At 37.6% G+C, this 27,632-nt stretch overlaps 2 protein-coding genes across 2 annotated transcripts in view; one reads left to right on the top strand and one right to left on the bottom strand.

The window, feature by feature from the left end:
* LOC140138221 (uncharacterized) overlaps positions 1–27,632 on the bottom strand; it is a 104,164-nt gene that overhangs the window by 4,470 nt on the left and 72,062 nt on the right. Inside the window, 5 exon segments of the mRNA XM_072160135.1 lie at positions 19,515–19,710; positions 20,905–21,038; positions 22,316–22,427; positions 22,945–23,042; positions 23,498–23,589. Coding sequence (XP_072016236.1) covers positions 19,515–19,710; positions 20,905–21,038; positions 22,316–22,427; positions 22,945–23,042; positions 23,498–23,589 — 632 coding nt within the window.
* LOC140137472 (uncharacterized) lies at positions 1,072–6,921 on the top strand. The gene is made up of 3 exons (XM_072159167.1): positions 1,072–1,222; positions 3,011–3,101; positions 6,047–6,921. The coding sequence occupies exons 2-3, from the start codon at positions 3,011–3,013 to the stop codon at positions 6,535–6,537; spliced, it is 582 nt and encodes a 193-aa protein (XP_072015268.1). The 5' UTR covers positions 1,072–1,222; the 3' UTR covers positions 6,538–6,921.

The raw sequence follows: 27,632 nt of genomic DNA, 5'->3' as shown, positions 1-27,632 counted from the left end.
TTCAAATTCTCAGTAGCACACCCTTACCCAAACCAAACTTGAGTACCCTCCCCCTGGCAGCAGTGATAATTAACTTTAGCCCAAGTTTTTTACTTGAAGTGATTGCATGAAATCACAACTGGCTTTTACAGGTAACTAAAATGAGCTATCAGCTCAAAAGAGGAACAATTTAAATTTGGGGAAAAGTTGTACAAGTAAAGTAGGCAATGGGGCTTACGCATCATGCACAAAAACAAATAAACACGATGGGAACAATTGCTCGCTACAAGAGGAAACTGCATCCCATGCTAGCACATTCCATTGCTTTTTTTTTCCCAAGTGGAGTTGTTCGCCAGTCTATCTGGATATGTGTTTATTTGTTGTCTTGTTTAATTGCAACACTATGGGTTGGTAAACTGTTCTTTCTTTCTTTCTGTATAACTACACATAAAATATTATATAAACCATAAAATATAATTAATAATATGTGACACAATCTGACCCAACCAGACCCAATTAAAGGAATCAATTTTGAAAATTGAGTTATCAGTTTACACACTATAGCCAAGTCTAATAATTAATGAAGTCCATATATTCCAAGCATACGTTATGAGCTTTCCAATTGCCTATTTTTCATGGTTTATTGCTATGTATTTCATTGTGTTTTGCTCTTTAAGTTTGCCTGTATCTCAATTTTACAATTCCCACCTTTGATCTGAATGTCACTAATAATAATCTTTCAGGTGACTACAGTAACTTCAGAACATTAATATTTCATGCTTCAACACCTTATAAATTAATATTTGAATTTGTTGCCCAAACCATGCAACTTTACAGATTGTGGTGCACTCTCAAGAATACTTTGCTGCAATTAATACTAGTGGGAGTGGAATAAACCATGCCTGGAAAACCATATAACTATCAATTTCAATAAAATCACCAGTTTGTAACAAACAACTGGGGCCTATTTAGATTATCCAGCAAAGCGTAACATTTTGAACTTGCCCAATTTTTTTTGCATTAATAGGATCTTTTGTTAGGACTAACAGGTTAAGCAGTGATTATGACCTATATAGATATATAGTCTATGACATTCCAAATACATAGCTGTCTGTACAGTTGAGTTGGTGTGAAATTATTGACGACTTGCAGCATATTTCTGCGGAATAATTGCATTCTTTTCAAAATCTTGAGCAATATTTTGACATAATCTATTCTACTCTGTTTCTGTTTCACAGACAAGGTGAGTTATCAGATAAGTTTTAAGGCTTTAATTTAAAGATTTGAATGAAGAATTACATCTGGGATAAACAGGAAGTTATTTCCACGTTGAGTGTCGTCGTTACACATAAGCCACAGATCATGTGATCAATATGGGATCAAAGTCTGGCTGACAATTTTAGGAGAAGGGCTGATAACTCTTCTTGCCCAACTATAGCTTATACTACAGTGTCAAAATATTATGATAAACCCTGTTAGCTTCTCAATTTTACTTTTGATAAGTCTTTATAGCATTGTGTTGTGGAAGAATTACAAGGAAACGCATCTTTCATGGTTTAAATAATTAAACTATAGTTTAGAAATGCTGGGGGCCAAATAAAATAAATAACATGTATATCTTCCCCACCCTCACCTATTTTTGGGGATTTTCAAATATTTTTGTTATTTTCATCTTTGTTGCAATGAAAAGACATGTTAAGTTCTTGGTTATCATTTATGAACACATTGCAAACACGCTCATCAAGCTAGGGGCAGGGCTTTGGGGAAATAACAAAAATATTAGGAGCCTCCCCGTATTTATGATGTATTGAAAAACAAATTGCAATTACAATTTTACACAGAAATGAATGGTAAAAAAATAACATAATAACAAATAATAAGGGTCTCCCTCACCGATTTTTGAAAAAGTCCGGATGATATACATGTTATTTTTTTTACTTGGCCTGTATGTATTTCAAAAGTCTGGTAACATTTTGTAGCTCTGAATGTCCTCTTTTTAAATACAAAAAGCCCCATTTTATGACCCCAAACTGCCCAAAGAGTCCAAATGTCATATGGTGGAGCTGGTGGATTAAGTGCCATTCACTCGGTTGGACATCCGGGAACATTGTCCCCTTCGTCCCCTTTGCACAAGCGTGCGCATAGCAACCAGCTCGAGAAAGGGGAACTGCACACGTGCACACTGGTTTTACAAGGCTATTTCTCCTTTGTGACGTCAGCCCGACCAAGAGAATAGAGTCACACACAAAAAAAAAGTATTAAGAAATGCCTACTTTAAAATGTATCTTGAAAAAAGGGGCTAAAGTAACAAAGCAAAATTGCAACTTTTCCTATCAAAAAGATAACAAATGTAGATTTACTGTTGTAAACTTCAAAGCCCACAAAAATCTCTCTGACCCATAGAGTTGAATGTGTAGCATAGCCATTACCATGGTAAAACTGCATTAATCAAATATCTTACAAAACAGTATGTTGAATGTCTTGCATGTCAAGGAGTTAATGTAAGAATGCCATATCTACAATAACTGCCAGGTGTCGTATGTGTCCAATATACATGTAGAATGCAGAAATTGTCAAATGCATATAAGCACAGCTTTACCAGATAGGACATTCTTGCATTAACCACAGATGCTAGAAAGAAATTACCCCTTGATGTGCAAGTAATGAATCTCATCAGCTCAGAGACAAACATATCAAATATACTTGGAAAAAGCTGCAATTATTTTTCCTCCCTTATTTGTAGAGTCTTCATCACTTTTGACATCTTTTTTATTTTTCCAATTTTATTTTCCTCATTTAGATGAGCAAGCCCGTGGAGTTAGCCTTACTACTGGCTTTATCACTGTTTACATTTACCCTAGTACTCATCACTTTTGACATCTTTTTATTTTTCCAATTTTATTGTCCTCATTTAGATGAGCAAGCCTGTGGAGTTAGCCTTACTACTGGCTTTATCACTGTTTACATTTACCCTAGTATTCATCACTTTTGACATCTTTTTTATTTTTCCAATTTTATTTTCCTCATTTAGATGAGCAAGCCCGTGGTGTTAGCCTTACTACTGGCTTTATCACTGTTTACATTTACGCTGACAGAAGGTCATGTAGCGGCAGATCCAGCAGGTAAATAACAACAACATCTTACAACAACAACAACAACAACAACAACAACAACAACAACAACAACAACAACAACAACCATCATTATCATCTTATCATCATTATTAGGCAAACTTGCAAATGCACTGCAAAATTCAGAGATGTATCTGATTCATAAATACCAGTCCATCAGGCAGGTAACAATTATGCAAATATTAAATGAGTGTGATATGTTGGACCAGTAACTTCTATAGATAATGACTACTCCCTATTCCAGAAAAATACAGAACTAATTTTTTTGGTTTAAAAAAATATTTTCCTGTTTTGCCAAATGAAACATAGCTAAATCCTAATCCTTTTCATTTTTAGGGCGTTTTTCGACCTTTTTTGTATTCTGTGACAATCAAGCACAAAGACTTGAACAAAGACTAATCATATGAATTTGTCGTGTTCACTCAAGCTTCATTTTCAGCGCGACTTGTTTTTGGGTCAGAAAAGGCTTGAAAAAGTTGAAAAATTGCAGATTTCGCACGGTTTTTAGTCCGTTCTTTTGAATGGAAAGGTCTTTTTTCATGGACGAAAAGGGTTTGTTGAAGCTTAGTTTGTCACCGATCTTGTAGTATAAAATTTATATTTATATCTTGTCAAAATCCGCCGTCATTTAATTTCTTCTGTTCCCAAGTTTCGCCAAATTTCCTGTAGCGTGATAATTTTTAGTCCATGGTGACCGGCCTCCTCTGTGTATAAATACTCCGGCGTGTATTATTTATTTTGGACGAAAGCCCTATCATTTTACTGACAATCTTAGGCAAATGCTAATATAAAATTCTTTCTGATTGGTTAAAATAAAGCACCGTCGAATTGTAAATCTCAAAATATTAACCAATAAAAAGCCGTGTGATATCAGCAATTTCCATAGCGTTTGCATGGGAGCCCAAATTGCTTACAAACTCGGCCACGGGACTTGGCTTCCTCCGATCAAAACAACCTTGCTAATGTAGATATATAGGCATACACAATATTGTATGTACAGAAAACTGAAAATGTGTATGTTTTTACTGTTGTTTTTAAATGTCATAAAAATAAATTCTTGGGGGGCTAGGACGAAAAAACAAAAAAGTATATATGTTCAACAATTTCCAACTGTTTTCCGATCCAGTAGCGCTGTGTGTGGGGAATTTCGTATCGAACAATAGAAATGTTGTTTGCAATGCTTTGTGTGTATTGAGCAGTAGATCGTGGTCAGAGAAAATCAATAAATGCCCAGTGAATTTACCGTACAATTTCACTGAACCAAATTACGTTGGAGAAATTCATATGTTCAAGTTATACTCGGGGAGCTAGGACCACTTTCTGTGCACCCCCCACAGGACCAAACCAAACCAATTTTTTAGGTTCCTGAGATGACCCCAAAACATAATCAGGATGTTCCCAAAAATATAAACTTGCCCCAAGGGGGGTAAAAGGTCATCGAACTTTGCACAGGGTCAAAATTTTAAACTTGCTCAAATTGTGTTGAAAACCATTCCAATGTATTCCCCTAGTCATAAGGATTCAGAAAATGTATAGTTTGACCTATCTAGGACGTATTGTTCTTGAGTTATAACCAAAAAGGTCAAAGGTCATATTTTTTGCCTCTATAGAAATTGAAAACAACAAAGTGCTCGATTTTGCCAAAGAGGTGTCAAATTGTTAGTTTTGGTTAAAGAAATCAAATAAGGATAGGATTGTAATATCTTGGATGCTTCGTTACCTAGGTAACAAAGCAAAATAGGTCAAGTCGGCCCTACCATTGAGGTCTATTGACCTTGACCTATTTTCCTGTGTTACCTAGGTAACGAAACATCCAAGATGGTGCAATCCTATCCTTATTTGATTTTGTATCATCAAAACGAACATTTTGACACCTTTTTGGCAAAATCGAACTTTTGATGTTTTCGAATTTCATAGAGGCAAAAACGTGACCTTTGACCTTTTTTTTTTTTTTTCAAGAACGGTACATCCTAGATTGGTCAAACTATACATTTTCTGAATCCTTGTGACTAGGGGAATACATTGGCATGGTTTTCAACACAATTTGAGCACGCTTGAAATTTTGACCCTATGCAAAGTTCGATGACCTTTTACCCCCTTGGGGCCAGTTTATATTTTTGGGAACATCCTGATTATGTTTTAGGTCATCTTAGGAACCTAAAAAATTGGTTTGGTTTGGTCCTGTGGGGGGTGCACAGAAAGTGATCCTAGCTCCCCGAGTATTATGCATTATAATTTTTGGAAAACACATTTTCCAATCTTTTTCATAACCAATTAGCAAATATAACATAAAATATTAAAATTATGAGCTAACTCTTACCCTATACTCAACATTTTGAATGCTAAGACTTGTGCCGAGTCTTACAATTTTGTGACTACAATTGTAAGAAATATGCAAAATTGCACGTTTTTGGACCATTTTCCCTCAAATTGCAAAAATATTAAAATTTTTCTTTCATTGCCAGTTAGGACTAACTAAAGGAGTACGATTGAGCTATGTTTCATTTGGCAAAACAGGATAATATTTTTTTAATCCAAAAAAATTACCCGGTAGTTCTGTATTTTTCTGGAATGGGGAGTAGTCAGCCAGTAACCTCGTACAAAGTTAAAATTACCAGCGTGACTGAAGTTGGTCCTTTTGAAGCATTATGATCTTCTCGCACAACATGTGGACAGTGTTATGAATTCATAACATCCTGTTTGATTATTTTGGATTGTAATAATTAAACAACATATTTTATCATTTTATTCAAAATCTCAGATTTTGTCACAACTACAGCACCTAAAGCAATGATTTTTGCAGGTTATGTTTGTTTACTAAAGTACATTACAATCGTGTACAAATAAAATTTTGAGGGCGTCCTCCACAGCAAATGTTACAACATGTAATTGGAAAAGTATGTAGTTCAATTAACATTGAAATTTTTTCTTCCTAGGTAACACTAACACTGACCCGGAGGTAGAAGAACCATGTCCAATAGCTGAATGCGAAGGGAACTGCCTTTATGACTGCATGCGTACACGCTGTCCTGATGACTGCGTTAACGAGGAAAAAGGTTGCGACGAACAATGCAAAAGAGGCATCATGAAGCAATACTTCATGAAGCAAAAGCAGGCATATGTGTCTACAATCAAGGGTGCTGAGGACGCGGACTCACAGATAAACATCTTTACCTGTGCATACGAGGAATGTAAGACGGATGATGGATGTGATTTTGAGTGTGTGCGAGATCATTGTCCAGCTGATTGTATGGATGATACAGGGAGTTGTGATAGGGTGTGTAAGTTTAATAAGATGATGGAAGCAAAGGGTATGATGGGAGGTAAATGGCCGGGAATGAAGGAACACATGAAATGGCGTCAGGGTACAGGGCAAGGAAGGCAAGGAGGAAAACGGAAGGACTTTATTCCTGCGGCCAAACCATAAGGCAAAAAGATTGTTTGATTGGCTGACCTTCCCTAAATATACTACCAACCCTGAATATTTTCATTTATTTTGAGGGAGGGAAAAAAGGTCATTTAAACTTGATATATTATGGCATAAGTGCTCTAAAAAAGGAACAAAGTTGTTTGTTTTAAGTTAAAAATAATTTTAAAATATAGTGAATTTAACCTTACTATTTTGCTACATACAGACATATTGACTGAAGTTTTGGGTCCACATGAACATGGCCTGGTTTGAATTTTATGCAATAATCATTAATGCATTTTAACAATAATTTGGTAAGATTTACCTGTCGTATTGCATCATTTTATTTCTTTCACTGGTCAATAAATTAAATTATCCTCTTTACATAGACAAAACAATTTATTTACAAAAGAACAAACATACAGAAAATCCTGTTCAAATATTCTACAACTGTACCACTGTTCAACAAACTTAGTAAACATTGTAATTATGATATTATTACACCCGATTCATGTAATTTGTAATGTTGTTGTCATAAGTTAATCAATCAAGTTAAATAAATAAACAACTTTATTTGCTATGTGCATTGCTTGGTGGTTGCGATCATTTATATTTACAGAATATTGGTGGGCCACTTTTATGTTCTAATAATTCTCAGCAGGTTCATGTCCACCAGGTTTGAGCCTAATCAGCGTAATTTTACAATTTGACTCCTCCATGACCATCGACCTCAAATGACCTCCACTTGATGTCTCCTACCCGAAGATTATAATTTGGTTCACCCCAAGTTCGGTAGTGACGTCAATGCTTTTTTGCGGTTGCGCCGCAAACGTGCCAACAACCCGCCCCTGTACATGTGCATGTACTCTCTAAATGTAAAAGAGTGAAAAACCACTCTGAATTTCAGAGTGAATTTAAGTTAGCTCTAAAAGAGTGGGTTTTAGCTCTAAAAGAGTGAAAACAGTACACATTATTTCACTTGTGATTTCGAGTGAGCCTCACTCGCTCAAAAGTGGCGCAAAATCTCACTCTTTCTTGGAGTGAACTGTCAGCCAATCAGAAGCGCCGAAAATCGGCCGATGTTTGTTGAACTTGTGTAACAAGATGGCGAACAGTGTGTGAATGAATGGCGAAAAGAAAGCGGATTTGATGAAGAAATAGACAGCATACTCAATAGTGATTACATTTATGTGTAGGTCATAACTCGTAGCAAGTATACACTTGGTCTGGAGACTACGGCGGCAGTAAGCTTAAGTCATATGTGAGCAGTTTGTTACCGGCCCAGTTGCCGGTTTACATGTACGCATATGTAAGCTTATGTAGGTTACGCCGCATCACGCTTCTCCAGACTGTGACCGTAAACATGGTATTTGCCAAGTGTTATGTCCTACACCTAAGTGTACTCACCATTGAACAGTTTGACTATTAGCTTCACTAAATCCATAGTTTTTCAGCATTCATCCCACACTGAAGTTCGACACATTGTGTATGTGCTTAAGCTTTAAACCAGTTCAACATTCCTAGATCGGGCCCTACCCTAACCTGGGGCCTAGCCTCACAACAATTTAAAGCACATAGTAGCTGTTATGAACTGCTGTGATATTCTTGTATATAAAATAGGCCTAAATGAATAAATAAATCAATGAATGCTCTTTTCTGATTCACTCTTTTCCGGAGTGAATTTTTTCACTCTTTCTTGAGAGTGAGCTTCACTCTAAAAGAGTTGTCACTCAGACAGCTCTTAGAAAGAGTGAGATTTCACTCTTTTTGAGTGATTTTTCACTCTTTCACATTTAGAGAGTACACTCAACGTATTTAACTTGACGTGCGCGATTCGATACTGTGGCGAGCAAAATACACTCATATGTCACTACCAAATTATAGGTTTGATTGGCATATATACCTGTGTGTTAGAAGCAGAGATTGACCAAAACTCTACCTGAATCTCGGGACAAAGGAGCATTTTGAACAATTGTAGAAAATTACCTGAAATGGCCTTTGACCTAGAAAATAACTTACATGATACCTTACATGCACATTGACAAGGGCATTATACTTTGGAAGAGGGGCCATTTTATAAACCTCAACCCAATCCTTAACATACATGTACACACACAGCCACACAACAGCTTGTTAAGTGATCCTTCAAGCTATGCAGGCAGCCCACAAAAAGAGAATTCTCTTATTTCCATGCAAAAACAAAGAAAACAAGCAAAATATCACATGTGAAGAAATTTCCCCTATTACAGAACTACATGTAAAAGGTCTGCTTCATGTGTTCAGAAATTGGGCTTTTCCAGTTGAAATCCATTATGACCATAAATTTTCAAACAGAGAGGGTGACGATGACCGTATAAGCCCTATAACCCTAACCCTAGCCCTAACCGTTATGGCAAATACAGTCACCACATACATTTTGTAGCGAGTGAATTTCAAATGGGGTTATCTAGTAATATCTACATCCTCTGTGTGGGAGATTAAGGTCTTGTCTCCCATGGGTGCATATGGATTTAAACTGGAATACCCCATTAGTTTACCATCCTGATCACAGGTCAAACAGCTGTATTTTTACAAGGCTGATTGGTTTCTAGACAAAAACCAATCACTGTATGTATCTAATGTTTGAAATATTTTGTATTCTTATCAACATTCCACTGAAGGTGGTTTCCAACTTGTTTGTATTTGTTGGTGTTGTCACCTTATTAACAAACGCCTGAGTGGAGGCAGGTTTGTCAAAACATTGGGTTATTCCAGTTGAAATCCACACTACCCCAATGGAAGATTTAGGAAATATCTTCCACAGGGGGAATATGAATTTCAAATGGAATCAGCATGTTAACCAACTCTATTTGAAACTATTATCTTCCATGGAGGCATATTGATTTCAACTGGAATTACCCATTTGTTTTACCATCCTGATCACAGGTCAATCAGCTGTATTTTACATGGCTGATTGGTTTCCAGACAAAAAGCAATCACTGTATGTAATGAGGTTTATCTAATGTTTGAAATATTTTGTATTCCTATCAACATTCCGGTGAAGGTGGTTTCCAACTTGTTTGTATTTGTAGGTGTTGTCACCTTATTAACAAACGACTGAGTGGAGGCAGGTTTGCTAAAACATTGGGTTATTCCAGTTGAAATCCACACTACCCCAATGGAAGATTTAGGAAATATCTTCCACAGGGGGAGTAGGAATTTCAAATGGAATTATCATGTTAACCAACTCTATTTGAAACTCTTATCTTCCATGGGTGCATATGGATTTCAACTGGAATACCCCATTAGTTTACCATCCTGATCACAGGTCAATCAGCTGTATTTTTACATGGCTGATTCAGTTAGCAGCCTGGACAACCGATTCTTTAGAAATGCTTAGTCGCGCTAAAAGTCGATCGATACATGTTAAAATCAGCACAATTCAGAGATACACCTTTTGCTATGAAATTAATTTTCTCGGTCTAATATAAAGCAATATTTTTTTTTCTTCAGTAATGTCAGTTAAAAACTTGGTGCTTGGATATATATTTTTTTTTCAAATCCTGGTGTTAAAATTAAGCATCAAATTGTGTCTTTTAGTGTGATATTTTTGATTTTTATAGGCCTTGAGTTCGCCCGCGAGCTTTTTACGGAATTGGTTTTTTAGCGTCTCAAACTAATATAGTTTGCTAAAGAAAGATATTTCCCACCTCTGTAACGCATTATCGTGTGGGTCTATATATTATAGTTTTGTCAGAATTTGCGTTTTTATTTTACCCTTTTTCCCTTCATGCTCGAAAATGTCAAACTTAGTACTTTTATCTCGTGAGCAACCAGCAGAAATAGTCGATATTTTCATTGTTGTCATCCAGGGCAATTTTCCATTGAAAAGCATATTGCCCGACCAGCGATTTAGTAGCCCAAATCCCCAATTGTGTTTTCTGGTAAATGAGGTGAATTTTGAAAATTTGCTCCTGTGATAGCCTGCAATTTCAATTTATATGGATTCCATGATTATGAAAACCATTTTGTCTGTCTGTTTGTTTGTTTACCTAGGTTAGTCCGTATTTTCTCTTAAAAGAGACGCACGCTTGAGGTCCACAGGAAAATCCACGGTCCAAACCTAGAAAAATTAGCGTGTTATTATGCGGAATTGGTTTATTAGCGTCTCAAACTAATATAGTTTGCTAAAGAAAGATATTTCCCACCTCTGTAACGCACATCGTGTGGGTCTATATATTAGGGCCTATAATCTTCTGTCCCTCCTATCTCCAGGTGAATTTTGTATGACCTACCCCCCCCCCCCCCCCCGCGGGTTGCCATTTTCATGACACCCTTCAGACTTGTGTTCGGGTTTGTTTTTAATTTGACATGTAGGCGTATACCTAAATGTATAGCTATGCTATATATTATTATGTAATATCATGTGCATGTAGGCCTATGGGGTGGGGTGGGTGCAGAGGTGTGTGAGGTGGGTAGTGGGGGTGTATGTAGGGAAACTTTGGGGTGGTACAGTCTCATATCCCTGGTGGTACTCAACACACTTTAACCATGACTTCCAATGCAAGGCTTATTGTTGCCACAAATGTTTTGTTTTTTTCCTTAAGGTTATTTATAGGTTTTTATAAACTTCCATGTTTAACCTGGTATTGTTTTGGCTGCTTCATTAGGGCCTATGACTTTCGGTGGGTTTCCAAAAGCAGTTTCAAACAAACACAAACAAAAGGCACCATACCCAGTCACCTTCGTGACAATTGAAACACTACGTCAAGTATTAACATCCAAGTTATTCTGTTTTTAGGTAAGCAATTTTAAATAATTGCTTGAACAGGTTTTGTTAAAAACAAAAACCTGACAGAGGGTGAAGAGGGGAAGAGAGATGGAGAATCCATACGATATGCAATACCATACGATTATATTCAATAAGCCTGGCAAAATTGTCTATTTGGGCCCCCCCTCCCCCAAGTGCAGGGAAATTTGGTGGATTTGGGCCACCGCCCCATACAGGCTTACCCCCCCTTTGGAAAAAATCCCAGCTACGCGGCTGTGATCAGTAGGAGCGCTATTAGGTCTGGGAATTTCGTTGCTATATTGAAGTTCTGGCAACACTGTACCCATGCCGGTATTCCTATTAAACCCAGGGATATCGATCCACAATGCTAGTATTAGCTTTATATTTCACGCGTTGATTTTGAAATTTTTCAGGCGGGAATAAAAACTAAAATTCTGACAAAACTATGATATATCGCTCACGGTGATGTGCGTTAGAAAGTTGGGAAAAATCCTTCATTAGCGAACTATATTACTTTGAAAAGCTAAAAGGTTGATCAAAAAAAAAGGCTCATGGGCAGAGTTTAAGCCTATCAAAATCGAAAATCTTACACCTAAATGACTGAATTTCACGCCTAAGTTTAACACTAGGATTTGAAAAAAAAATACAGTATCAAGCACTACAATTTGACCTGACATTTACTGAAAAAATGAAAATGATTGCTTTTTATTTGGCTGAGAAAATAAATTTTACATTGAAAAGTTGTAACTCAAAATTTAGCTCATTTCAACACCAAATTCGATCGTTTGTATTGCCTCATTAAATGACTGAGTGAGTCTTGCAGAACAAAAGAATCGGTTGTTCAGGCTGCTAACTGGATTGGTTTCTAGACAAATTTATTTTTAAATAATTCTACTTTTAAAAAACTGTTGAATTTAGTTGGAATTCCAAATTCTTCCTCTGTGGGAGTGTAGATTTTAAATGGATTTACCCAATATTCCTTTGATTTGATGGTGGGTACTACAGAACTAGACAGTAACTTCCCTACTTCTATTCAAAGAAAGATACTTCAGTATAGGGGTTGTGAAATAATTTTGAGCCATCAGGGTAAAATGTGGGAAGCAATTTTTGGCTTAGGTCATGTTCACATATGAATTATTTACCCGGGACCCGAGTTAATCCGGGTTGTACCCGGGTCCCGGGTTCAAAAAATCTCTGTTCACACTATAGCCACTCTCATGAAGAAAATTGACCGGGTTGATTATTTTACCTAAGCCTACTGATGATGCAGGCGTAATACATATTCTGTCATTGACTATTACCGGTATATATAACAGGCTCCCGGCCTAACTATGCTAATTTTTTAAATTTTATTTGCTAATTCCACCTTATGTAATTTATCTAGTTGCTTCTGTTTTGGGTTAAAAACTCACAAAAATAATTGTTACTTCTTGATTCGATAATACTAGTAATTTGTTTGCATTAAAATAACTTTCTTATCTCAGGAATAGATGTTTATTGATTTTATTGCCAAAGAACTGAATCATTCTTTTCCCAGTGCAGACAGACACAATAGAAATGGGGTGATAATGGTTGCGTTTACTTCTAGTAATGCGGGTCAAACAGTGAATTTCTGTTCACACTACAATTGAGCAGGTCATACCGGGTTTGACCCGGTTTTAACCTACTCTTTCCTAGGTTGAAAAAATTGACCGGTCGATTTTTTGAGGTTTTTCCTGTTCACACTTATAACCGGGTTGTACCGGGACCCAGGGCAAAACAGGCATAGTGTGAACACGACCTTAGAAAAACAGTACAGACATGTTAAAATAAGCAAATTTCCTGCTCACTATGCACGCATAATGATCAGGAATGAGACTGCACTTTCCTAAAAAAAACTGAAAATGCACATGAAATTGGGCTAAAAGTACACAAAACAGGCTGAAATTAAATAAAGTTGCAGAAATTTTGACAAAAAAAAACTATATTCAGATTTAAAACTTGAAATTCTCACGCCTGGATGATAACTATACCATTTAGGGTTTGCAAATTGAGTTCCCAAAAATTGAGCATATATAAAGCAGATGAGGGCAAGGGTATTTAGGCAGGCTGAGGGAGGGCAAGCAATTTTTGGCAAACTGAGATGGAGGAGGGCAAGCAATTGTTGGCATGCAGTTTGGACATTTTACCCCAGGTTCATAATTAGTGCTCAGCTCCTTAAAAAACTTCAACAAATGAAAACACAGCATCTGTAATGGCATGTGGCTATAGCCCTACTATAGGGCCTTTTAAACACACTATATCCGAGAACCGCTAAAACCCACTAACCGCTAAAACCCATTAACCGCTAAAACCCACTAACCCCTCCACCCGAATAGCAGTCACAGGGTTTAGCGGTTCTCTAGATATAGCCAGGGTTTTATGATATAGCATGGTTTTGGTTCACCACAGTCAAAAGGCCCTATACTAGTAGGGCTATGTGGCTATTCCAGTTGAAATCCAATGCTGTGGTGTTGGCCCATCGTAACATATCATGTAGGAATGTACTATAAGTCAATTACCTGCCAATTATTTCACATCAAGTATTTCTTACACCTGTTGTCTTATTGAATAACAACAATAACAACCTATAGACACTTGGGTAAACATGCATTGTTTATCAAAATGGGCTGCTACTGTTTACAAGCAATCATTGTATCAGTATAGCTGAAACAATACATCATTACGGACCACATCTATGACATGTTATAGTCCTGCTGTATTAATGTAAGTACCACAATATATTTTTTTGTTTCTAGTTAGACATTCATTTGGTAAACTTGGTTTGTTTGCAGCACATTTATCAAATTGTTACATTGGGCTTTTAATCAGGATAACTATCATTTCAATTGGTTCACCACTGAATAAGAAGAAACTGACTGGTATGCTTTGTCAGGTTGGGTTTTCACTTCTTCACAACAAGTCAGTGCCAATGTATATGATGTAATTTAAGAATTCAGATACTGACCACATTTAATTTATTAGTCTTTGATGGAACAGTTTAGTCACAAATTGTAAAAGCTATATTTTGTTGAAAATACAATCAACATATATATACAATCATTTTTGTCTGAGTGCTAAAAGTTGAAAGAGTAGACAAGGTGTACCCTACATGAGTTGTTGAGGAATTCAGAGCTCATTTTTCCCCATGAAGCACTGCGTATTCCGGTCTCTCCCCAGCAACCACTAGAGACGTATCGTATCGTGAATCAACTGAAATGAATGAAACGTCTGGTGTGACAAAGATTTAATGTCAAGATTGAAATATTTTTGCTGACAAAATCAACAGTATAAGACCCTGTTTCGAAACCTGAAGTCCACTTTAGTTGAATTTGAACTCAACTTTGTATGTAACCAGGGTCACAGCATTTGTAAAATTCAAACTTAACTTCAAACTCAACTTTTGCAATGTAACTGAACATGCAATTAGAAGTCAAGTTCATAATGGTTATTTAACGCATGAGCAAGCGATGACGTAATGTCAAAATTCATTATTTGTTCTGAAGTCAACTACCGTGTAAACACCTGTCAACAAATAATTTACGCTAATTCTTGGTCGCATAATCGACATAGACTTCAATTTGATGTCACAATTAAAGTCGACTTCTCTGTGTAAATAGGGTCTAAGGGCCTGTTCACAAACACTTGTTAGGGGGCCTGATGCAAAAAATTTAATCGCAAAAATTTTTCGGGCCCCCCTTTACAGATCTCAAAAATTTCAGGGCCCCTTTTTTGAGATGCAAATCATAGGTCAATCCCATAGAAAAGCAGTCCCTCCTCCTTAGAAGGGTCAAAACTTTTAAGGGCTGCCCTTTTTTCATCAGGCCCCCTAACAAGTATTTGTGAATGGTCCCTAAGTGTACTTTTTCCTGCTTACAGATGAATTGCGCAGTACTACTTTTGACCATTTCCTTATCCCTGCTGCTTACTGTGGCACAAGATGTACAGTGTCCTATTCGGTGTGTACAAGATAATGGAACATGCAGGCTAATATGCACTGAGAAAACACGTAAAGGAGGGGAACCACCAGAAGAAATACAAAGACCATCTGGTAAACAACGAAAAGGCTACAGTATATCACAACCAGGTGAGTCATTAAGTATGTCTGGTGTAAGTAAGTAGGGGTGTGTGGGCGTGTCGGAGTGCATTTGTAAAACATGTGAAATGGGGATACATTTGCGTTCCATTCCGATAAACTAGGGATACGCCTGCAAACGAGGACGTGCTCCCCTCACTTTTCGGCAAAATGACCCATTTTTTATTCTTTACAGCCACTTTTTGACATTTCAGGCCAACTGTCCCCTCCCCCTCCCACATTTCAAGCCGGATTGGCACAAATGGATTGGGGTACTGTACCTGTCTAGTGTTGCATCCAGTAATGATCCTTAATGGTTTATGGGTTGTCTGTTATGGTAATTGACTTTCTGTATAGTCGAATAATCTTATGTAATTGCACTTTATAAACGGCTTTTTTTTAAAGACACAAGCAGGATTTCCACTTCTAAATGACTGTGATTTTAGATTTGTTTTATGTGGCACAGCATATTAAAATTTTAAAATCCAAAAAACTATTTTTTTAAATTATTTAGAAAAAAACCCTAGGTCGCCTCCTTCTTCATTATTGTAATTATTTAGAAATGGAGTAGGACCAATTCCTGTATGTATGATTTATTTTTCAGATCCACCAGTTGATGTTGTTTTACCACTCCCTGACCATGATTCACCTGCAACAGACTAATTGACAGATTGAAAAAACAACATGTACTATTCCAGTTGATATAATCATTGATTGAGCACTGAGCTCGATCATGCGCATATTTCGCAGAACTTGTGACACACTGCCCGCATACTATTGCAGAGCTTGATTGTTACTGCATACTGTAAAGCATGATATGTTCAAGAGCAAGAAAATTTCACAAATTTCAAGAGTACAGTTGATTCGCAAATTTTGTATGCACGCAAATATTTTTTCTTCCTATAGGCCTTTATGGAAATGTACAAATTTGTGAAATTTTCATGTCACAGAAACATGGGTTCTCTCCAAAATGTGAAATTTTAAGGCCGCGAAAATATCATGCTTTACCGTACTCTACTTGTGGCAAGCACTTTTTGCATAACGGTCTGAGAATTAGTTATAAAAATACAACAATTGTATCATAGAATTCTAAAATAGGCAAGCACTCAGTAGAATAGAAAAGAACACCACTGAAGCCCAGGGAAGCATTGAAGCCCAGAGGTATTTTCAGGGTAAAGATGTGCCCCCCCCCCCTCTAAAATCATTTCTATGGGGCAGAAGAGAGCTGATTAACATGGAACAATAAATAGTCACAATGGCAGCAAAGCCTGTCAAAAGCTACCTAATTGGGCTGCAGATGTGCTATTGAACCATGAATCTTGTGTGACTGGTTATTTTGCACAAGCACTACAGTTTTACAAATTTGCATTAATGTGTACTATTCTTAGCCAATTTTATATTCATGAACTTTATTTGCCCATAATGAAATACCTTTATTACTAAACAAATATTTCTGGCAATTAAACTGTTCACAAAATAACTTATTACCTGAATTAACATATGTGCATGTGCGTGTGTAAACTTGTCAGACAGTTTATATGGTCCAATGCATCCACTATTCACACTTGATGTGTTGACCTTTTCATATAGTGCATTTCATATAATATCTATATTTAGAACTGTAGAAATGTCTTGAAAGTTTGAACTAGGTAAATTTTTATTCTTTTTTCTTTTTCTTTTTTTTTTTTGAATTTTGACAAACTTCACCAAAAATGGTCGACATTTGGTTGTACATCACACATTTTGTATGATTTTTCACAAAATAGAACATTTTCGACCATATTTGGTGAATATTTTCAAGGTTGGTCAAAATTTAAAAAAATAATGGGTTCCTAGATATTTATATCTAGTTTTTGAAAATAAATTTTTTTTTAAATAATTATTTCCTTGGATTTCCCACACCAGAATTTACCAGTAAACACTGTAATTTAGCATTATTTCACACTTTCATACATGATTACAAAAGTTTATACTTATATTCTGAATTGAACAAATCTGTGTACAGAATATAAACTGAGCTCAAAAAGAAACTTATAATTTTTCACAAGGTCATATCTTGAAATCCTGTCCATCAAATTGAACCAAAATTACACACAGGTTTACTTCAATACCCTACTCTTAACACATGTCAGTAACCAAGCAGTTATCCTACTGACACAACAGCAAAATGCACTGACATGGAACAGCTTCCTGGACCACATTCACAGCCCAGCCCTGTTTCATGAAAAAAAAAGTGTATGAAAAGCAGGAAGCAGCACCGTTTATCATCTGTGCAAGGATCTTGTGTGCATTCTCACAGATTTTTTGTGCTGGGTGCCAAATGTTGGGCTGTGTGAAAGTGGAGGAACTTCAGGAAGCTGTCCCATGACAGTGCATTTTACTATTGTGTCAGTTGGACAACTGCTTGGTTACTGACATGTGTTTTGAGTAGAGTATTAAAGTAATCCTGTGTGTAATTTTGGTTCATTTTGATTGACACTATTTTAAGATATGACCTTATGATAAGTTGTGAAAAATTATAAGTTTCTTTTTGAGCTCAGTTTACAAAACCATTTTGCAGAAATGTAGTTTTGCAAATCGGTGCTCCTCGAAATAACAAAAACAAGTAAATATAAAACATTTAATACCCTGCTATTCAGACAATAAAACAGAAAATGCCATTCCAGTTGAAATCCATCCCCTATGAAAAACATGACCTTAATCTTCCAAACAGGGAGTGTGAATTTTAAATGGGGTTACTAAAATGAGCGACTCCATTTGAAATCTACACTGACTACGTAGGAGACTGAGGTCATGTCTTCTGTAATTAAGGGGTGTATGGATTTCAACAGGAATAGCCCAATACTAAGGCATATTGAAACCTATGTTTGAAACAGGGGGTTGTTGTGGGTTGTTTCACATCATATGATACCATGCAATGACATTGGCTTGCTTATTACATAGCAATAGGTAACCACTGAACCAGTAACATCACCAGTCACTGTTCACATAGCAAATCACTCTATGGTTTGGTAATCATAAAGCCAAGAAAAAATACTTAGATGTCCTCCGCACATTTTCTGGGGTAGGACAAGCAGGTGGAAAAACATTTTTATAGGCCTACATCCAAATTGCATGAAACATCACAAAGAAGCTTAAGGATATTTCACTATTACATTACTTCATTCATGTTTTAAACCAATAAATAGAAGTGAGAACTAACTAAAATCTTTAAAAATTAAAATGTACAAAATTCTGAAAGGAAACAAAATTCTGGGATTTCAACATTTGGGTTTAAAACCTTTTGTACAGTACAGACAAAAATACACACACCTTTTTTTCTAGGTTTCATAATTTGGTGAAGGACAACCAAACAACTTTTTGGGGGCATGAGGGCCTATTCCAGTTGAAATCCATACACCCCTTATGGAAGACATGACCTTAATCTCCCACACAGCGGGTGTGGATTTCAAACAGGGTTACCTTAATGGGCGACTCCATTTGAAACCTACACCGCCTTTGTGGGAGATTAAAGTCATGTCTTTACACAAATGAAAAGTTAGCAAAAGCTAATAAATACCATTTTCATACCCTTTTAGTTGCCACCAACATCTGCCATATAATGCTAGCTTAAAATTAACTCTCTACTTCAAAAATTTCAAGCTAAATTTGTCAAACTATGGCCAAAAGTAGCACATATTTTCTTTTTATATTTGAACAGTTATATTTGTTTTTATCTCAAATTGAGAAAATGGATACGTTGGTTTTGTATCTGACCTCTTCAATGAAAGGCAATATATCAAAAAGCAATAACTGGGCTATTTATGCCTTCAAAGCCCAAAGCTCACAAAAGCATGACAATTAATACTGAACAACCTTGGGGCTTTATCATAATTGGCTTGTATGAAGGAAAAGTCTATTCAATTGTAAAACTTCCACCTTTTATGATTGAAATTGAAACTGACATTAACTTTACAAGGAAAGGAGTGGAATAAAGTTCTATTATGCCAAATGAGGTATCAAAATATACATCCACCTACAGAATGTTTTATTTCTTATTAGGTTTTGATTTTATCTAGAACTTGTGTCTGTCTTAAATGTAATTAATTTTTGTACAGCATTTATAATAAAATCATGTTATCAAAACCTTACCTTCTTATTAAATATTGGTGTTTTATCTGTTGATGTGTCATACATGAGCATACAGTCCAGTGTGTGTGTATCCCATAATGTCACTACAGCTGATCCACGTATAGTAACCCAGACACCATGATGACCCAATGCTAAAGATGATATGTGAACCGATGGGTTCTTGGACACCTCAAAACCATTTACTATGTTGAGACTACTGCTTGGTTGAAAACACACAGGGGAAAATGACAATTAATTCTCTGCATGCTGGCCATAGGCTTCAACATAAAAAAGTCCAATATTTTCTCAAAATATCAAGAGCTATCTCAAGAACCAATACTATATATAGATTTGTTTGTACTCATTTTACTCATTTTTCATAGTGATTCCAAATACGTAGATGAAAGTGTACAATTCTGACAATTTTGAACTTATCGTCTGCTCTCTAACTTGAATTAAGACAGAAATTGCTTAGCTGAACACCTATTTATTAATTTAACAAATGTGACGTGTCATGTCAAAAGGAGACACTTTTGGGCAGGATCGTAAATGGTGAAATAACCAAAAATCTGCCCGGGGTTTAATTTTTCACAATTTGGGTTTGTTGCGAATTTGTGATGTTATTAATGTTAAAAATATTGTCTGATAGTTTCAGACCAGAATATAACTGGCATCTTGTATTTTTTCAGACATTTTTCAAGGTAATTCCTACTCTCAACATTGTCAATAATATTTTTAAAGGCCGATATCTCAATTTCCAATTTTATAATACCCTAACTTACGAACTCAATATCTTTGCTTAGGAATGTCAGATTTCATTGGGGAAAACGGCGTTGTGGAGCAAAATATCTCTATATTTAAGATATGTAAAAACCTCAAAATTTATAACCTACCCAAAAGTGTCTCCTTTTGACATGACACGTCACAAATGCCTTTTTCATATTGCTACTAACATGTTTTTATGATATTATTGTTTATAGTGCCATCAATAAGCAATAAATAAGATAGATACATTATAGCAGTTTGCAAACTTTGATCACAGTGAGTGATCAAACATGAACTTGATACAACATTACTCATTTTGAAAAAAAAAGTGCTATTTTATTTACAATCCACACTACCCCAGTGGAAGATTTTGAAATTATCTTCCACAGGGGGAGAATGAATATCAAATGGAATGAATACATTAGACAGCTTCATTTGAATTTCTTATACCCCCTAAGAAATATTCTACATGAATCTTTCACAGAGGGCAGGTGAGTTTTAAATAGAGTCACTTAATGCTAATTCCATTTGAAATTCATACTCCCCCTGTGCAAGGTATTTCCAAAAACTTCCACTGGGGGAATGTGGATATCAAATGGAACAGCCCAATGCATAATGTGAAGCTAATAAATTAAAGTGTACATACCTGTTGAGAATATTGACAGCATTCCCACAAGCACACCATATTTGGTTGAGATCTTCAATGTAAACCACACATCTCACAGGGCTAGCACCAATGGCATGGTAGAAAATATCAGAAGGATTTGTGTGACCAACTCCCTGGTTGAAATAAATAGATATGAAAAATATCTTATACATTTTATAAAAAAATTTGACAACCACAGGATAACCCAATAAAGCCTCCTTTGAAGCTTATTGGGATCGATTCGAAGGTGGGGTGAAGGTTTCTCTTTACGAACAGCTCTGACCACAATTTTCAAATCAAAAAAATGTACAATTTAATACTAAAAATGGGCTATTCCAGCTGTATTCCGCACCCCCCCCCTCCCTATGGAAGACATTTAAAAAAAATACAATTCCAGCTGGAATTGAGATGATGTGTGTCTAGAATTCCAGCAGTCAGTTTTAGCAAAGATTCCGGCTGGAGGGTATGGAAGACATTGAGATTAGGTGAAATTCCGGCTGCTAAAATAAACAAAAAACAAGAGTGAAAGGCCATGATGTGCCTATGGAAGACATTCACATTTCTTAATATTCCGGCTGGAAAATGGTCAAAAATGCTCCAATTCCAGCAGAATCTTCACTTATGATCACCATCTCGATTAACCTATGAAAGACATTTACTTGAATTCTGGCTGGAAACAAAAAATGTTCTAATTCCAGCTGGAACCCTATGGAAGACATTTACATTTACGTGAATTCCGGCTGGCCATATTGGACATATTACCACAATTCGGCAGTGTCTTCCATGGGGTTTTCCTGACATGTGAATTCCGGCTGTCAATTTAGCCCCGAATTCCGGAAGTGTCTTCCATAGGTGTGCGGAATACATCTGGAATAGCCCAATGGGTCAAAATTACGGGGCCAAAGGAAGATGCACATAACAACTTTTGTCCCGATATTGTGAGTCCCCCATATCAGGTGTTATGATTGGGCCAATCCATTTAAAATTCACACTCCTGCCCTGGAAGATTTTACAAATATCTTCTTCAGAGGGAGTATGGATTTTCAAATGGAATGAACATTATAGGTATCTCCATTTGAATATCATGCACCATCTGAGAACAGTTCAACCTTAATCTTCCACAGATGGAGGGCGAGTTTCAAATAGAGTTGGCTAATGTGATAATTCCATTTGAAATTCATACTCCCCCTGTGATAGATATTTCCAAAATCCTCAACAGAGGAAGTGTGGACTTTCAAATAGATTAGCCCATTATATACCCAGGGATGTATTCTTAGGGATGAAATCAAAACTTGACCGGCTGTTGACCGGCGGTTCCGTTTGGGTCCGTCTGGTTGCCATAGTTTTGAACAATAGCAACCAGGCGGAACCGGCGGTCAACCGCCGGCCGAGTTTTGATTTCATCCCTTACCTCTATAACAGCCAAGGTGCCATCAGCAAGTCCAATATAAACATCTTTGGTGACAGGGTTATGTACAATACTGAGGGGTGTGTCTCGTAATCTCTCATACCATAGCTCCTCCCTGTAGCAAAACAAATGTGGCAAGTTTATAAACATTTAGGAATATTACAGAATAGATGGCATAATGGTAACATACAGACAGAAGCTACCAAGATACATTACAATCTACCGTTAGTAAATCAACAAACACAATGTGGTGGACATTAACCCTAACACCAGTAAATACCACACGGATAACCCTGCGCATGCAAGCATCCCACATGCTGCCATGATGCAATCACCCTAAGTCCTATACACGCACAGAATCGCCGCGAAACATTTTCAAATTTTTCCGGTGATTTAGACAACCGGGGTCATCCCTGGCTGTCACCACTTCCACCACATACCCCCGTCTAAATATGCCATAATTGACCTGACTAGGGGCCTCTAGATAGGGGATGGTTAGGAAAACAAAATATGTAAAAAAAATGTGAAAAAAGTCCCTGATTAGGCTGGTAAAACTTGAAATGCGTGTTTTTGCCAGGTTGATGACGCACAGTGCTTACAGGGATAGGTTTAAGTGTGTGATGTATACTTACGGAGTTCCTACACTGTAGGCATACAGGAACCATGAGATAGTGCCCATCATGACCATGTCTAGACCAGCTAGAGATATACACATCACACGATTATCAAGCTGAAAAAAAATCCACCAAACACAAAATTAAACAATTTCATTTACATATAATGGCTTTCCTGCTGTTGTCTGGATATTTTCCGATGTTGAATCCATGTACCCCTATATAGAAGGCATGACCTTTATCTTCCAATCAGGGAGAATGAATATCATATGGGGCTACCTGAATGGGTGACACCATTTGAAATCTAGAATCTGCATGTTAAGGTTATGTCTTCCGGGGGTGTATGTATTTTAACTGGAATGGCTCATTCAGTCAAATCAAAATGTAGATAGTATTTCACAATATCTGTTACTGTCTCATGTGGTAGCTAGTTCGGTCAATCTGTTGAAACTTGTTTTTTGTTTTTGCATGATTGGACATTTTTGAACATCCACTGTAGTGCATACTGCATAATGGCATGTTGATTAATTATTGGATTGATTGTTGGAATGATGAATTGATTGATTCTTACCCTGACTCCACCTTTCTCCTTAAGACAATGTTCTACATCCACACGGCTGACCCAGCCTTGTCGTATGTCTCCTCTGCAGACTACCAAGTGACCTGCCATTACACAAAAATACATACAAATATTAACCTTACAAATGTGGGAGGGTTTGTTTATTTATCAGGGTGGTCTGCAAATACTAGGGTTGCAAGACTTAAGTAGCCATCTATTGACAAAATCATGTCCATTACAGATAGCCAACATGAGGCATGCTGGGAATGAAAAGGGCTCAAGTTTGCCATCGAGGGTGCCGAATTCAATAGCTTTTGAGCCCTTTTCATTCCCAGCATGCATCACATTTACCTATAGATTGCTATCAGCAATATACCTTATGAATCCTGAAGATACTGCCAGGAAAATGGCTGCAACAGTCAATATACAATCAATGCCGGGGTTAATTTCGCTGGGGAATTGCAGTTTTATATCATTTACATGATGTTGGTTTTTCATTTGTTTGGTGGATTGGTGACTTTAATTGTTTTTAATCCGTTCTAATCTTTCCCAGAAGGGGTATGAACTTCAAATGGAGCTGCCTAATGCGTTAATTCCATTTTAAATTCATACTTCCTTCTGTGGAAGATATTTCAAACTTCCACAGGGTGAGTGTGAACTTTAAATGGAGTAGCCCAATCTGACTTAAACTTTATGTACTAACTTTTATCAGAACACTCTCCTCCACCTACCTGGCATACACTCTGTGCCACAATCCATCTTGAGATCCTGTGTCTCACCATCTTGAGACATGGGCAAATCAGTTATTGGTGTGGATGACATTAGACCTTGTTCTCCTCTACCTACCTGGCATACACTCTGTGCCACAATCCATCTTGAGATCCTGTGTCTCACCATCTTGAGACATGGGCAAATCAGTTATTGGTGTGGATGACATTAGACCTTGTTCTCCTCTACCTACCTGGCATACACTCTGTGCCACAATCCATCTTGAGATCCTGTGTCTCACCATCTTGAGACATAGGTAAATCAATCATTGGTTTGGATGACATTAGACCTTGTTCTCCTCTACCTACCTGGCATACACTCTGTGCCACAATCCATCTTGAGATCCTGTGTCTCACCATCTTGAGACATGGGCAAATCAGTTATTGGTTTGGATGACATTAGACCTTGTTCTCCTCTACCTACCTGGCATACACTCTGTGCCACAATCCATCTTGAGATCCTGTGTCTCACCATCTTGAGACATGGGCAAATCAATTATTGGTTTGGATGACATGAGACCTTGTTCTCCTCTACCTACCTGGCATACACTCTGTGCCACAATCCATCTTGAGATCCTGTGTCTCACCATCTTGAGACATGGGCAAATCAATTATTGGTTTGGATGACATGAGACCTTGTTCTCCTCTACCTACCTGGCATACACTCTGTGCCACAATCCATCTTGAGATCCTGTGTCTCACCATCTTGAGACATGGGCAAATCAATTATTGGTTTGGATGACATTAGACCTTGTTCTCCTCTACCTACCTGGCATACACTCTGTGCCACAATCCATCTTGAGATCCTGTGTCTCACCATCTTGAGACATTGGTAAATCAATTATTGGTTTGGATGACATTAGACCTTGTTCTCCTCTACCTACCTGGCATACACTCTGTGCCACAATCCATCTTGAGATCCTGTGTCTCACCATCTTGAGACATGGGCAAATCAATTATTGGTTTGGATGACATTAGACCTTGTTCTCCTCTACCTACCTGGCATACACTCTGTGCCACAATCCATCTTGAGATCCTGTGTCTCACCATCTTGAGACATGGGCAAATCAATTATTGGTTTGGATGACATTAGACCTTGTTCTCCTCTACCTACCTGGCATACACTCTGTGCCACAATCCATCTTGAGATCCTGTGTCTCACCATCTTGAGACATGGGCAAATCAGTTATTGGTTTGGATGACATTAGACCTTGTTCTCCTCTACCTACCTGGCATACACTCTGTGCCACAATCCATCTTGAGATCCTGTGTCTCACCATCTTGAGACATTGGCAAATCAATTATTGGTTTGGATGACATTAGACCTTGTTCTCCTCTACCTACCTGGCATACACTCTGTGCCACAATCCATCTTGAGATCCTGTGTCTCACCATCTTGAGACATGGGCAAATCAGTTATTGGTTTGGATGACATTAGACCTTGTTCTCCTCTACCTACCTGGCATACACTCTGTGCCACAATCCATCTTGAGATCCTGTGTCTCACCATCTTGAGACATAGGCAAATCAATTATTGGTTTGGATGACATTAGACCTTGTTCTCCTCTACCTACCTGGCATACACTCTGTGCCACAATCCATCTTGAGATCCTGTGTCTCACCATCTTGAGACATGGGTAAATCAATTATTGGTTTGGATGACATTAGACCTTGTTCTCCTCTACCTACCTGGCATACACTCTGTGCCACAATCCATCTTGAGATCCTGTGTCTCACCATCTTGAGACATTGGCAAATCAATTATTGATTTGGATGACATTAGACCTTGTTCTCCTCTACCTACCTGGCATACACTCTGTGCCACAATCCATCTTGAGATCCTGTGTCTCACCATCTTGAGACATTGGCAAATCAATTATTGGTTTGGATGACATTAGACCTTGTTCTCCTCTACCTACCTGGCATACACTCTGTGCCACAATCCATCTTGAGATCCTGTGTCTCACCATCTTGAGACATTGGCAAATCAATTATTGGTTTGGATGACATTAGACCTTGTTCTCCTCTACCTACCTGGCATACACTCTGTGCCACAATCCATCTTGAGATCCTGTGTCTCACCATCTTGAGACATGGGCAAATCAGTTATTGGTTTGGATGACATTAGACCTTGTTCTCCTCTACCTACCTGGCATACACTCTGTGCCACAATCCATCTTGAGATCCTGTGTCTCACCATCTTGAGACATTGGCAAATCAATTATTGGTTTGGATGACATTAGACCTTGTTCTCCTCTACCTACCTGGCATACACTCTGTGCCACAATCCATCTTGAGATCCTGTGTCTCACCATCTTGAGACATTGGCAAATCAATTATTGGTTTGGATGACATTAGACCTTGTTCTCCTCTACCTACCTGGCATACACTCTGTGCCACAATCCATCTTGAGATCCTGTGTCTCACCATCTTGAGACATTGGCAAATCAATTATTGGTTTGGATGACATTAGACCTTGTTCTCCTCTACCTACCTGGCATACACTCTGTGCCACAATCCATCTTGAGATCCTGTGTCTCACCATCTTGAGACATGGGCAAATCAGTTATTGGTTTGGATGACATTAGACCTTGTTCTCCTCTACCTACCTGGCATACACTCTGTGCCACAATCCATCTTGAGATCCTGTGTCTCACCATCTTGAGACATGGGCAAATCAGTTATTGGTTTGGATGACATTAGACCTTGTTCTCCTCTACCTACCTGGCATACACTCTGTGCCACAATCCATCTTGAGATCCTGTGTCTCACCATCTTGAGACATGGGTAAATCAATTATTAGTTTGGATGACATTAGACCTTGTTCTCCTCTACCTACCTGGCATACACTCTGTGCCACAATCCATCTTGAGATCCTGTGTCTCACCATCTTGAGACATGGGCAAATCAGTTATTGGTTTGGATGACATTAGACCTTGTTCTCCTCTACCTACCTGGCATACACTCTGTGCCACAATCCATCTTGAGATCCTGTGTCTCACCATCTTGAGACATTGGCAAATCAATTATTAGTTTGGATGACATTAGACCTTGTTCTCCTCTACCTACCTGGCATACACTCTGTGCCACAATCCATCTTGAGATCCTGTGTCTCACCATCTTGAGACATAGGCAAATCAATTATTGGTTTGGATGACATTAGACCTTGTTCTCCTCTACCTACCTGGCATACACTCTGTGCCACAATCCATCTTGAGATCCTGTGTCTCACCATCTTGAGACATGGGCAAATCAGTTATTGGTTTGGATGACATTAGACCTTGTTCCCCTCTACCTACCTGGCATACACTCTGTGCCACAATCCATCTTGAGATCCTGTGTCTCACCATCTTGAGACATTGGCAAATCAATTATTGGTT

Source organism: Amphiura filiformis, chromosome 17 (genome assembly GCF_039555335.1).
Source record: "Amphiura filiformis chromosome 17, Afil_fr2py, whole genome shotgun sequence".
Lineage (NCBI taxonomy): Eukaryota > Metazoa > Echinodermata > Ophiuroidea > Amphilepidida > Amphiuridae > Amphiura > Amphiura filiformis.
The sequence above is the reverse complement of the archived record's forward strand: the minus strand, read 5'-3'. Positions and strand labels throughout refer to the sequence as shown.